Below are 13,571 nucleotides of genomic sequence, written 5' to 3'. Positions count from 1 at the left end.
AAGCACAAAAACATCGTCGCAACTATTAGTTCTCTACATATTTTCTCATCCCCTGTAATACAGTTGAACGCCCGTTTTCCGAACCTGTGATATCTGAGTTATGATTTAATGACAATTGATGTGTAAATTTCGCGATCTAACATGATTAGCGTGTAATTTATTGTAAAAATCAATGAAGATTTCACTTAGTATCATATCTAAAAGTAAACTCTTCCCTAATCAGAACAAATTATGAGAACATGAGAGTTCATTTAGTACCGTATCTAAATGTAACTATTCCGTAGATACGGTACTGAATGAAATATTTAATGATTTTAAATTGTATTTTTACAAAATGAAATACAAGAACATCATCGCAAATATTAGCGTTTTATATACTTTCACTTATACCCTGCTGACTACAGTAGAGCTTCAATAATCCGAACTTGTGATATCCGAGTTATTATTGAATCACGTATAATATGTAAATTACACGATCAAAGACGGTCCACGTGTAACACATTTTATCGTAAAAGTCATGAAAGATTTAATTTAGTGAGATAAGAATTCATTTAATACTGTATCCAAAAGTAACTTTTCCTATTTATATCCCTAGATACATTGCTAAATGAAATCTTTCATGACTTTTACGATAAATTGTGTTGTACATGGAGATTCTCTAGTGTAAAACTAATAATTCTGCTTACCTTACATTCCCGCCCAATGACTTTTGCCCACTTATCATGAAAATTCTATAAAATTCATAGTTTTGTAACTCGCGTTCAAAATATCGTACAGAGATTTACAGCACGTCATTTTCAAGGTTTCTTGACCATCTTTCGAGTGAGTTTTATTACGATACCTATTAATTATTTCCTTTATAATTTAATCGAAGCTGAAGCGACAACAAAAATTCACTTTTAACAGATCCTTCTCAATCCCGCTCCATCTTCCGAAAATTTTTGTTTCAATAAATCTTATAATATCATTCGAAAGGTGCTTTGAAGACCATCATTTTAACCACCGGAATGTCACTTTTCATGAAAGCAGTCATAGCTTGAAGACTTTGACTGATAGAGAAAAATTTCATATAAAAAAAAAAGTTACCTTTTGCTTGTATAATACGAGACGAATTATTTGAAAAAAAATTTTGGTAATTTTTTCAAGTAAGGATTTCATAATTCTTTGCGTTTCGAGAACTATCTTGTCATCGGATGAGTGAAATATTATATACACTAAATATATTATTATTATATATTTACTATTATATTATATATTATTATAGTTATATTTTATATATTACATATTATAATATTACATTACACATATTATATATAATATATTATTATTATTATATTGAATATTAAGTATTTAATGAGGTTCCTTTTTCTAGTTTATCAAAAGATTTTCTCGGAGGCTCGTGAACATGAGTTTTGTATTTAGTGTCCTATAAAACGCAAGTCCTCGAAACGCAAGGAATTATGAAATCCTTAAATGAAAAATTAACAAATTTTTTTTATAAATAACTCATCTGGTATTGAAGGTGTGCATTATACAAGCAAAATGTAACTTTTTTTTATATAAAATTTTTCTCTATCAGTCAAAGTCTTCAAGCTATGACTGTTTTCGTGAAAAGTGAAATTTCCCACTAAAATCGCCATAACTTTGTTAAAATAGATCGTAGAACTACAATCCAGTGGTTAAAATAAAGGTCTTGAAAGTACCTTTCAATTGATATTGTAAGATTTATCAAAAAAAATTTTTCGGTAAATGGAGCGGGATTGAGAAGGATCTGTTAAAGGTGAATTTTTGTTGTCGCTTCAGCTTCGATTAAATTATAGAGGAAATAATTAACCGGTATCGTAATAAAACTCACTCGAAAGATGGTCAAGAAACCTTGAAAATGACGTGTAGATCTCTGTACGATATTTTGAACGCGAGTTACAAAACTTTGGATTTTATAGAATTTTTATGATAGATGATGAAAAGTCATTGGGCGGGAGTGTATACCGCGGTGTAAGAAGGAGAAATGAACCGACTTCGTCTCTACTCCTGTGATCTTAAAAGTTTCTAATGTAGTCCGCTAGGTGCTCCAGTGAAACTTTCGTACTATCGATGAGAATTTCTATTGTGCGTGCGTGCGTGTCTGTGTGCGATCTCCACTGCAGTAACACTAACGTACCAGTAGTACACTTATAAAAATATAATGTAACAAAGCAATGTATTGGTGAGTTTCACTAGCACCTTTCGCAGGAACTCATCCAAGTAAATTTTCACTTTGCAATAAATTGTCACAGTATCTGCAGTCAGTTCACCTCTCCTTCTTACACCATGCTCAATGATCAACCAAACTAGCATTGCATGTCGTCTCCTTAACACTTTAACTGTCACGTCACCCATATATGGGCTCCAGAATTATCTGCACAAATTTGAAACTTAATTATTACGCTAATCATTAACTGTTTCATAATGTTTCGAGAAAGTCGTTGGTGTTATACAACTTAACTTTTCAATTTTAATTTGATTAAATGGAATGCTTTAATTTTGTGGAATTTTCGAGATTATTGTCGTGACGATCGAAGCGTTAGTTTATACATACATATCCCCGAAATGAGTATTCCAGAAACACGAAACAAGATTCGCATAATTTCCAGGACGATCCAGATACAGCTACTTAAGCACGAACTATGGCAGAATCATTTCAAACGGACTCTCCAGCAAGAATCTTGCGGAACAGTGAGCCAAACGTTTTCCATAATTTGCCAATTTGCACCTATCATGGCTCTGCAGTCCATTAGACGAAGAAGAGGCAGTGGAAGGCCATCGATGTCGAAAACAGCGGCGCTCGAGCCGAACCGGCCTGGGGCTCGCCGATGGGAATTGATGCCCGGACAATCATCCGCGCGATTATTTCCGCGCGCTGCTCGGTGAGATTGAAGAGTGGCACAATATTGTGCCATGGTCCAGTGATAATGAAGCCGCCGGACAAGCGGCATGTCCGCGGAATCAAAGCAAACAGACGGGGATGCTTTAAACGCTTGTACACTTGGAATGTACTCGCCGGCATTAGGCGAGAGACAATGGAGGCCCGCCTTGCAGCGAGCACACCAGAGATTACAAGCTACCCCGTTAGCCACGAACTTTATGCGTCTATCGGCTTTAACGGGCTCTCCGGCTTGAAGTGGTTCCAACAGTTTCACCCTGCACAAGGTCAACCGACCTCTGCCGCTGCGGTTCGCGGGACGAGGACGCGTCGCTGCTGGATGCCATCGCGAGGGGAACACGCCTCGAATATGGAATTATACCCTTGGGAGCCGATGCAGCGGCTTACGCGGTACCACGTGCACGGTTTACGAGAATTCCCTTCATGTTCTCGAAGATGAGACGATAAGATACCAGATGGTCGTTACCGGACCGAGGGCCGCCCGGAATCTATGGTGGTGGCCCTAAATGCCAGATCCACAGGGCTACGGGAATTTTCGAGGGATTTGACAGGGCTTCGGGAAAAATGAGCAGCAGTGTGACATTGATGGGTTATTTAGACAATTTTGGAAATGACATTGGGTGATTGATTTTCAGAATGCGATAGGGATTTTTTGTGAGGGGTTCAAGGGTTGTTTTGTGGAACTAGGTAAATATAGGTACAACTTGAAGTTTCAGCACATGGTGAGATTGATGTCGAAGTTTTGTTCCGTTTGTGGCGATTCCATGTAAAATGTTATGTAGAAAAAAAAATTAGGGTTAAAAAATAGTATTTAATCTCTTGGATTATAGCAACATGTTAGAGACGTTGCACAGTGGTCGGTTTTTATAGAAAAAGTGAAAAAAAGACAGTTTAAAAAATATCTCTATAATGTATTGTATTTTTAAAAAATTTGTATATAAACAATTCAAGTACTTTGTTTTCATTATTCTAACTCAACAAAAACCCAAATACATGTACTACTAATATAAAATGAAAAAGTAAGGCTTAAATATATAATTTTAGTGGTTATATGTTTCTTTCCGCTGTTTGTATGGACGCTGTGCGTCGTGGGTATCGGATGCCAAATTTGACTATTTTTAGCTTTTCATTATAAATCGCCACATGCAATAGCTAAATTTTACAATTCTTCCAACATGGTTGAACACTGATTTTAAAGCAATATAAATTATTTTATTTCTTTTTTCAATGATATGTATGTAAAAGTTATATACTGTGGTGAACATATAAATAGAGGTATAATATTTTCAAAACTTGAATTTTTTCAGATGATAAAAGGCCCAGTCTAATAGACAATGACTATAATTTTGATATTACTTGGAATGACAAAAAGATTAAGAAACTCATGTCTTTCAACTTTTTTATCATGAGCCGATAATGAAAATTTAAAAAATGCATTCTTTAGGTCTCGGTAACTTATATGAAAATTTCATCGAAATCGGTTGATCTTTGACAGAAGTTTTGAACAATTAAAGATCACGAAAATCGCAGTATTTTGCGAATTTTAGTATGCATATAAATTAGCGAGCTCTACAAAATGCATTTTTTAAATTTTCGTTTACATTTTTTTTTTGTCATTCCAAATAACTCTAACATCTAAAAAAGTTCAAGTGGAGATTCGAATTCAGGCCTAGTTTTAAAAAAGTTATACCGTTCATCACACACACAAGTTTCCCTATTTATATGCTCGTCACCGTATATGGATAAAATTCTGGATTCCGTAATCGTAAAATTTAATGGAACTTAATACAACCTTCTTTTAACTTTAATTTACTGAATCATTTTAGAAGAAAACATTTACAGCTTTTATTCATAAGAAATTACACTCGATTGTAAAAAAACTAAATCAGTGTGCACTCGTCAGTCTAATTGCAGTATTGAAATGAAACTAGTATTTCTTAGTTGCATAATTTTTCAGCCTCTGCAAAAAAAATGTTAGCTAGGAATTAACATTCTTGAAACAAGAGGATGAACCGCATCAGTCATCAATCACAGAAGTTATCTAAGTAATAATAAAAATGTTGACCTCTATTTATCCTGACCCTGTTGTTGAATAATTTTTAAATAAGGTATCCATACCTTAAATTAATTGACTGAGAACATTTTCATATTCTTTGAAAGACGATACTTTAAAACTTCAACAAGAAATTACGTTTTTAAACGGTGAACGATATTATAATTTTGTGATGTAACACGGTATGTATGTATAATAACACCTTAAATTACAACTAAAGGCAAAAGTGCTTTAAACGTTTTTATAATAAAATCTCCCAACTATCTAATTTTACTTATTATGAACTAAAATTAAGCAATAATTTTGTATCCTGAGTATGTGCAACTGTCTTTTGATCGTTATAGAATTTTAAAGCTGTGTTATGTATAACTGGCGTGACACTTAAAATCTTAAACATATATCAGCGTTCATATTGCTAGTAAAATATAAATTATTGTATTCAGAAAAATCTACAGAATCTTTCTATGTAGGTAAAAATGATTCGTCTAACTTTTACAGCAGCAAAAATTCTCAAAATAAAGGATTCCACTTCTTCCACATCAAAACTCCTCAAAAGCCGAAAGAAAAAAGAACGCTGCTTGAAATCGTATTCAACGGGAATCTGCTACTGGTTGTCGAAACTGGAAATTAGCATTAGCCTGACAAATGGTGGACTCGAGTCCCCCGGCAGTCGCCATTTTACAACAGCCATCTTGTTAAACCGCGGTGTCTTCGTGACGATCGAAGATGTCGTGGAAACACCTGCGCCTTGAATACATCTGACGCACAAAAGTCCGCTCACGGGGATTTACTATGCACGGATATACATGAAGCCCGCGCGCCCCATTTAGGGACAAATTTTACGTAATGAAGTTTACGCAGCCATTAGGTTTAATGGCGGTGTAGCAGCCGCCTGAAGTTCTCTTAATACTTGCGAAAGGTCATTTGCTTCTACCGGTGAGCGAAAGCTGCCTCGCCTCGAGCGAAGGTACTACAAGCCGAGGCAAGGGAATCATCTGAGCCGACTCTCGCCAACTTCCTCATATGCAAGAATCGTAGGTCTCAACCACTGAATCGGTCGAGGAGTTCGGTAACAGCTTCCCAAGTGCAACTTTAGTACCCTGTTTGAGCTGCACACGGCAGAAGTTTCCCTGTTTATCCTCCATTAATTTCCAATATTTATATCGCCTGGCGGAATGCTGGCGGAAAGCTAGCGCAGGTTAAATTCCAATTATCCAGTCGCCATCTAATTTGTCTTAAAATGACGCATGGGAATTTCAGAATGACAAACATTGGCTTGGAGAACAAGGGTGAAAATCAATGAAACTGCAGAGTAGACATTCTTATGGTTCGGAGTGTTGATGTTTAGGTTATTGGTTAATTAAATATTCAATAGTGCTTTGAATGTATTTTTGCATGTGAAATACCGACTAATAACAAGGCACTGGAACGATCACCTCCCATTCAGGTGGAACAAAATGACCAAGATTGTAAGAACAAACTATACTGGGTGTCTCAGCTAAATGAGGCCACCTAAGTATCTATGTTATATTTTTGGAGATATAAAAAATCTTTATCAACAAGAGTTTTTCAATTCAGATAGATGTATAATATGAACGTAATAATCTTTTCGCAGCTGGAGAATTTCAAGGTTATTTTCACTTTTTTAATTATAATCATATATTTTTATAAATATTACTTGACGTAGCTTAACATTTTCTACAAGAAAAGGTATTAATATATATATATGTCGAAAATTGATTAGATTAGCAGATATTTTAACTTTAATTCTGTGGATTTTTCTGTGCCAAAAAGTGCATATTATGTACATTAAGGTTTTCACGATTCGTAAATGTACTTTCATCGAAAAGTAACATTGAATATCTGCTAATCTAATCAATTTTCGACATATATAAATTAATACCTTTTCTTGTAGAAAATGTTAAGCTGCACCAAGTAATGTTTATAAAAATATGATTATAATTAAAAAAGTGAAGATGATCTTATTATTACGTTCATATTATATATCTCTCTCAACTGAAAAACTTTTGTTAATAAAGTTTTTCAACACCTCCAAAAATAACAGAGATACTTGGCCATCACTTAAGTGACATAACCCTCGTATATTTATCACTAATAATAGAAATCTACAGGAGATTCCGTTAGGAGACACCAAGAGATACCGTTCTAAAATATTTGATGGTAACGGCTGCCAAACAAGATCTAGACCGTCCTAGTAAATTAAACCTAGTAGCTAACAAAGCGGATCTATCGCTGTTCTTGCCAAAAGTATTTAAAAGTAACTAAGACTGACAAATGGATCCATACAGCTCTAGCTGAGGAAATGTATACTGCTCTAACGTAACACTCCTTAGATCTAAGACTAACATAACCTAAGACCCCGAGTAGCCACTGACTACAATAAAGACAGTTCCCGTGTTTCGCTTATTGCCGGGGGCGGGTGGTACTAAAGACATATGTAAGGGAAATTTAGACTATCCTTCATCTTAGTATGCTGTTACCTGTTTCTTAATTGGGAGACTACACATGATATTTGAATTGACGTAAAGTTCATTTAATGGCGAAGCAAACCAATGCAATGTTATTACACTAGACGAAACCCATACACATAAATGTGTTTCAATCAGGCATCCTAACCATAACTCGAACCTGATTCTGCTCCCAGTTTCGTAGAGTAACCCGCGTAACCGGATTAACCAATGCGTAGAAGTTCGGTTAACCCGGTTAACCCGATCTTATGGCGTGTCAATGCATTCCAAGAGAATATATTGAATTTTATTAGAATATTATTCATTAGAAAATTTGTTTATATCTGTTTATAAATCCATCCACTTTAAAAAAAAATATTTTAGTTCAAAGAGTTTATTGTGTGATGTTTACGATAGTATAACGTTAAGAAACCTATTTTATTAATTTATTTCATGTGACATTCTTTGCGGCAGAGAATAAAACATGCTATTTTTCGCAGCAGGGAGCGAAACGTGTTATTTTTCGCGGATAAAAATGATCCGTGCTAGTCTACCCGACAAAGTATTAAAATGTACTAGTTTTCGCAGCGAAAAGCACAATATGTTAGTCTTCGTCGCTACATATAAAATAAATGCTACTATTTCATAGAAAAATTGAAATGTACTACTTTTCTTGTGCATAAAATCTGATGAGCTAGTCTTTGTAAGAAAACTGAAACGTGTTACTTTTCAATAACACACGTCGATTTGATAAAATGATAACTTGAAATTTAAAAACTAAAAATAACTCTGTTGGTCTTATTTTACATCCACTGACAAGAGATGTTGATTTGTTTTCATTCACATTAAATGAAAAGTACTGACGAACAAGATGTTCCATTTTACATATATTGTATTATTATAAAAAATTATATATTATACAATATATTATATATTATAAAGGATATGTAAAATGAAATTATTGAAAGTATCAACTGCTAACACAATCAAACTACCGAAGAACATAAAGCGCACTTCTTCCGCAACTGAACAAGACAAGACTGCCGACAGTAACAAAACAAAAGAAAAGTTTCCTCTAAAACAATTGCAATCTAGAATATAACACATTACTGCACGCCGATGAACGACACAATTGTAGAATATTGCAACACAATTCGATGACAACATTTATCTAATCAAGGTAAAGAGATTAGTAGATTCAGCAATACTTTTCGCAGTTTTATTCCATAACTGCAACAGATTTCAAGAACTGATTGATCGAATTACCAACAGCCGCTCTTACGAGTTACACAGAGCAGAACCCGGTTACATACTATTATATTCACCTATCTAATAAGCGGCTCTTATAACCTTTCTGTAGTAACCGGGTTACGAATTGGGTTACGTTAACCGCTTTTAACGGGTTAACCCGCTCTCTGGACGACTTGGGAGCCGTTCTCTCGCGGGTTACTGTGGGTTACTGTAACCTGCCTTGGTTAACCGGGTTATGGTTAGGGTCAGGTGGCGGTTATGATCCCTGGTTTTAATCAACTTGCAAGGGTTTCGTACTAGTTGCCTCGACGCTTCAGTATGACAATGGGCGGTTCGGGAGTGGTCAATTGTGTTTCCTAAACGTCCGATCTATGTGTGGACGGTATCCAAAGTGTCAATTCTTAGTTTATTGTAAAATAACTGACTCCACAATAACCTAAAATTTGGCTTAATACTCCAACTCGGCTATAATTTCTTTATACAAAGTAGTTTCTTTGGCGACTTTTATATTTTTCTCAGAATTTTCATTGTACATAAGATTTTTTCAAGCCAACATTTATTTCAAATAGAACTATTTAAATAAATTTGAGATATTAATCGAAATAGAAAAGAAGTTTATGCGTTAGTTACTGTGCCCGGACCGTGCGGTCTTAACAAATTACTGATCCCATCTACTGTGTTCCAAATTTTGTAGACTACGCTGAATGTGTTGCAAATATTCTTGATTATACCGAATATTGTGGTCTAAGTGCTCTAACAATTTTTGTATGATGTGTATTATAAAAAATATGTTAAAATAATACACAAAATTTAAAATGGAATGGTTTCGAGTGCAACAGGTTAACTGTAGCAATAAGAGATGAATTAACAGTTTAGCAATAATTCTAATTCTGCTAGGTTGGTGCAAAAGTAATTACACTTATGTTTCAGATTGAAGAATATTTTATACAATATAGATAAGTTATTAACAAGAAACGAATCTGTTTGTTTGGCATTTTAAAGAAAATATTTAAAAACGTTTTATTATTAATAATAATCCTGCATCGATTATTTTATAAAATTCAAGATTAGTGAAAACATTTATTTTGTCTGTTGAAAGAATTTTCGAGGCATTTATGGCAATGCTACTGTCGTGCTGACTCATCTTCATGACGATACACGTATCGGTATAATTATTAGTATATATGATATGGTATCATTTCGTACCATTTCTATTAATTTGCATTCAGTGGACCACGTTTGCAAAATGAAACTTCGTTGGGACATTTTTGATATGTAATTTAGCCACAAGTGACCAATTGTGAAACGCAGGAAACGAAATTTAATTGAACCCGAATCAATTTGTTAAAATGTAATTAAATTTACGCAAATTTAATTAAGTTAGATTTGCTGGGATTTACTACACCCCTCGGGAGTATCGCATAATTATGTGAATATTTCATATGTTACATCCATGGGAAATACGTGGTAGATCAGCGTTCTCGTTTGACATGTTATAATTACACGGGGTCCCTGTACAATTATGTTAATTAACTCGATCTGATATCAATAAAATCATCGGAAGCAATCACAATTATCTTTCTGTAAACAAAAAATATTATGATAAGATTTACAAATCGCCAATTTTTAACGCTGTACGAGTATAATTTTATCATGGGACAACCACAATGATAACAATACAGCAAAATTCAGCATCGTGTATGTAACTACATATTTTCTAGGAACTTAACACATTTTGGCATCGAACTTTAGCCTCGCGAAGAGTTAAATGTTTCATTGTTTATCGAAAGATCAAACGAACAAAAATTCTTGCAAAAAATTTTAATAAAATACTAATCTTTAATACTGTACGAGTATAATTTCATTATAGGATACCCATAGTGATATCTAATGTAGCAATATTTAGCATCTCTGTTGATTGTTCGGCCGTATTAGAGAACTTTTTAAACTGAGAGTACCATCTATGTCACTGTGTAACATCGAACACTTTCCTACTGATAGAAGCAGGGCTTTATTAGTACATTAAAATTGTATAACCAGAATGGCTAGAACCACGAACAAACTAGGCGACCATATAGATCTTTGATATTTCTGTGCCATCTCTTAGAACTTTACGTATCTCTGCACTCTTTGTGCTAATAATTAATTCTTTCATATCGAGTATATCCAATATGAATAACGCCGCAAATTTTATATCAACGAATGTATATTAAACCTGTACTATAAAAGAACTTATAAAGTTCGTTAATAAAGAATGAAGATAATAGTAATAATAGTCTTGAATTCCATCACGTATTTCTCAGCAACCTAATACAATTTGGCATTCGAACTTCAGTCTCGAGAAGCGTTAAATGTTTGATCGAGTCACTCTTGACTGGAGAAGTCTGACTAAAGTGAATTAATACAGCTGTGACTCGTATGTGGGTCATGGTCTCGACGCTAGAGACACTATTATCTGCAATGGGCCATAGCTTACGGAACCGAAACTGGTATGACCCACATGTGGGTCATGGTCTTTAGACCCGAATACATTATGACCAGCAGGTGGACCATATACCATGTGTCCACAGCTGATATAGCTTATCCTCGGATCTAGGACTATGGTCCAGAAAATAATAGTACTACTCCCGTGGATGTCGTACGTCACCGCGCGGATGGAGTCACAACCATGACCCCACATCCTTCAAACGAAATGTTTCGTTCGATTTTCTGCCGAATCGAATTCCTCTTAATGCCGTATCTTAATTATCTTGCTATAATTATGTGATTTCTATGTCAACACCAGAGATTTTTTAATAATGTTCAGATTGCGAATTTTATGCACTTATAAGACAAATGAGTTGATGAAAAGCGATACAGTGACACTATTAGAAGAATTCAATGATTTGATTTGATTTATAACTCATTAAAATTATTCACAACAGGAATTATTCCTATTCATCGCCAAACGATGCATCAAGTTTTTATTTCACATAATGATCCGCAGTCTAGTAATATGTTTTCAATGTAAAATAATGCGAAAATACTCGAGGTACAGGTAGATTTTACAATAAGAATTTTATACGCTAATTAGAGGTGGATATTTGGTTATCGACTCATATTGGTGGTTTCTTACATTAATAACGGTTATTGATTATTGGAAAAATGAGATGCAGTAATTTAAGCAAATTTTAATATATTATAACGATTCAGATGTGGTCCGATATTTTATTAGAATAAATATTCTAATAAAATTAGAAGACTCGCGCGGCAATTACTAATTAGATCGTATAGGTATAAAATTATGATATAATAACATGGTATAAAAATTCTTGCACAGTTAATAATATTTGTTAACTTTTTCATATAGATATCACTTGTTGTCAATCACGTAATCGTAAAATTACATGAAGTAATCAATTCATGTTAATCACTTTGTCTATAGAAACGGCAGCGTGAAGAAAATGGAAAATTAGCATGCTATTTGTTGACCAGTCATAATTATACTATGTGTAACCAGAACAAGTATTCTTTCCGATCGAAAGACTTTTGTGCTTTTTCCTCGAAGCGCTGGGAAGAAAGTCTTATTACTAGTCTGGAAACATTGTACAGGAAGAAAGAAAAGAACAATAAGATCCATACAATGGGCTCACCTTGATATCGACCCTCATTGTGGATTTCAAGTTTCCACGTGCCGTGCGGCCTCTCACCCCAAGTGTGAACCGACATAAATGGCCATTGATTGAAACCGGCTTTCGAGATGTCGTGTGGCCTTTTCGCGAGCAGGGTGCTCTTCGTCCCTTGTGGAGACGTTAGCTGTATCTGGAGATCCCCTCTTCTGGTAGCCATCAGAGATACCTTCGCCTGCCACACAGAAATAATATTAGGTCGCCCGGAGATTTCACACAGTTTCCTGCGCACTATCTTCACCACCCGTTAACGATCCTACGCTTTATTAGCTAATTTATCGCTCAACGAAGGCTTCCCTTAAAAGCCACAATCTGCCGAAAATGTCTGCGATATTTAAAGCAGAATAAAGTGTCTATAATTTTTCAAGCGGAATAAAATGTCGATAATTTTTTAAACCGAATAAAGCGTCTACAATGTTTAAAGCAGAACAAAGAGACTACAAACTTTAAAGCAGAATAAAATGTCTAGAATCTTTAAAGCAGAATAAAATGTCTACAATGTATAAAACAGAACGAAGTGTCTATAATTTCTGAAGCAGCATAAAATATGTGTACTATTTAGAGCATAATAAACTTTTTATAATTAATCGAAATGACTACAGCCTTTTTAGGAGTTTTTAAAGAGATTAATTTAATGATTCAAGACTGACGTAAAATGACGTATTGTTCAAAACAATTTTTGTTCAAAATAATGTTTTATTGAATTTTATTGTTGTTTTTTAGTATTATTTTTGAATTTTATTGAATATCTTTTTAACAATTTTCTCTGTCGAATCGTACAAAATCGAAGCTGCTATAAATAGATAGGGTACACTGCCTAGTTAACAGTCGTGAACAGTAAAATTACGTTCGCGTGACACAGGTCGATAAACGCTGGCTAAAGAGTTACGCACTCGGGACATCAGCCACGAAAATATTAAAAAAAATAGAATCTTTTAACATAAAATACATTAAAAGAAATCAATATCCATATTGAACGAAGAAAATCTAGTTGAAATTTACATGATGAAAAATAATTAACCCTCGCCCGTCCCTCGTTTCTACCTCATAATCTGTCCTTTCATATCAAATTGAAGCGATGGTAAAAATAAGATGGAACATTAAGTAATTAATTTCGTAAATTCCTTCTTGAAGAATGAAAACCTAAGACGAGACGAGACAAATTTTTTGTGTTCATCGGTACTAATAAAATTATTTTCGATTATTTC

The 13,571-nt window shown here is 34.4% G+C and overlaps 1 protein-coding gene across 3 annotated transcripts in view; it reads right to left on the bottom strand.

Annotated features, from left to right (window-relative positions):
• LOC117222962 (furin-like protease 1) overlaps positions 1–13,571 on the bottom strand; it is a 109,614-nt gene that overhangs the window by 40,513 nt on the left and 55,530 nt on the right. For all 3 annotated transcript variants that reach the window (XM_076525651.1, XM_076525650.1, XM_033475030.2), the window contains exon 8: positions 12,328–12,538. In XM_076525651.1, the coding sequence (XP_076381766.1) occupies positions 12,328–12,538 (211 nt within the window). The remainder of the gene's footprint in view (positions 1–12,327; positions 12,539–13,571) is intronic.

Source organism: Megalopta genalis, chromosome 12 (assembly GCF_051020955.1).
Source record: "Megalopta genalis isolate 19385.01 chromosome 12, iyMegGena1_principal, whole genome shotgun sequence".
NCBI classification, from domain to species: Eukaryota; Metazoa; Arthropoda; class Insecta; order Hymenoptera; family Halictidae; genus Megalopta; species Megalopta genalis.
This window is presented reverse-complemented; position numbering and strand designations above follow the sequence as displayed.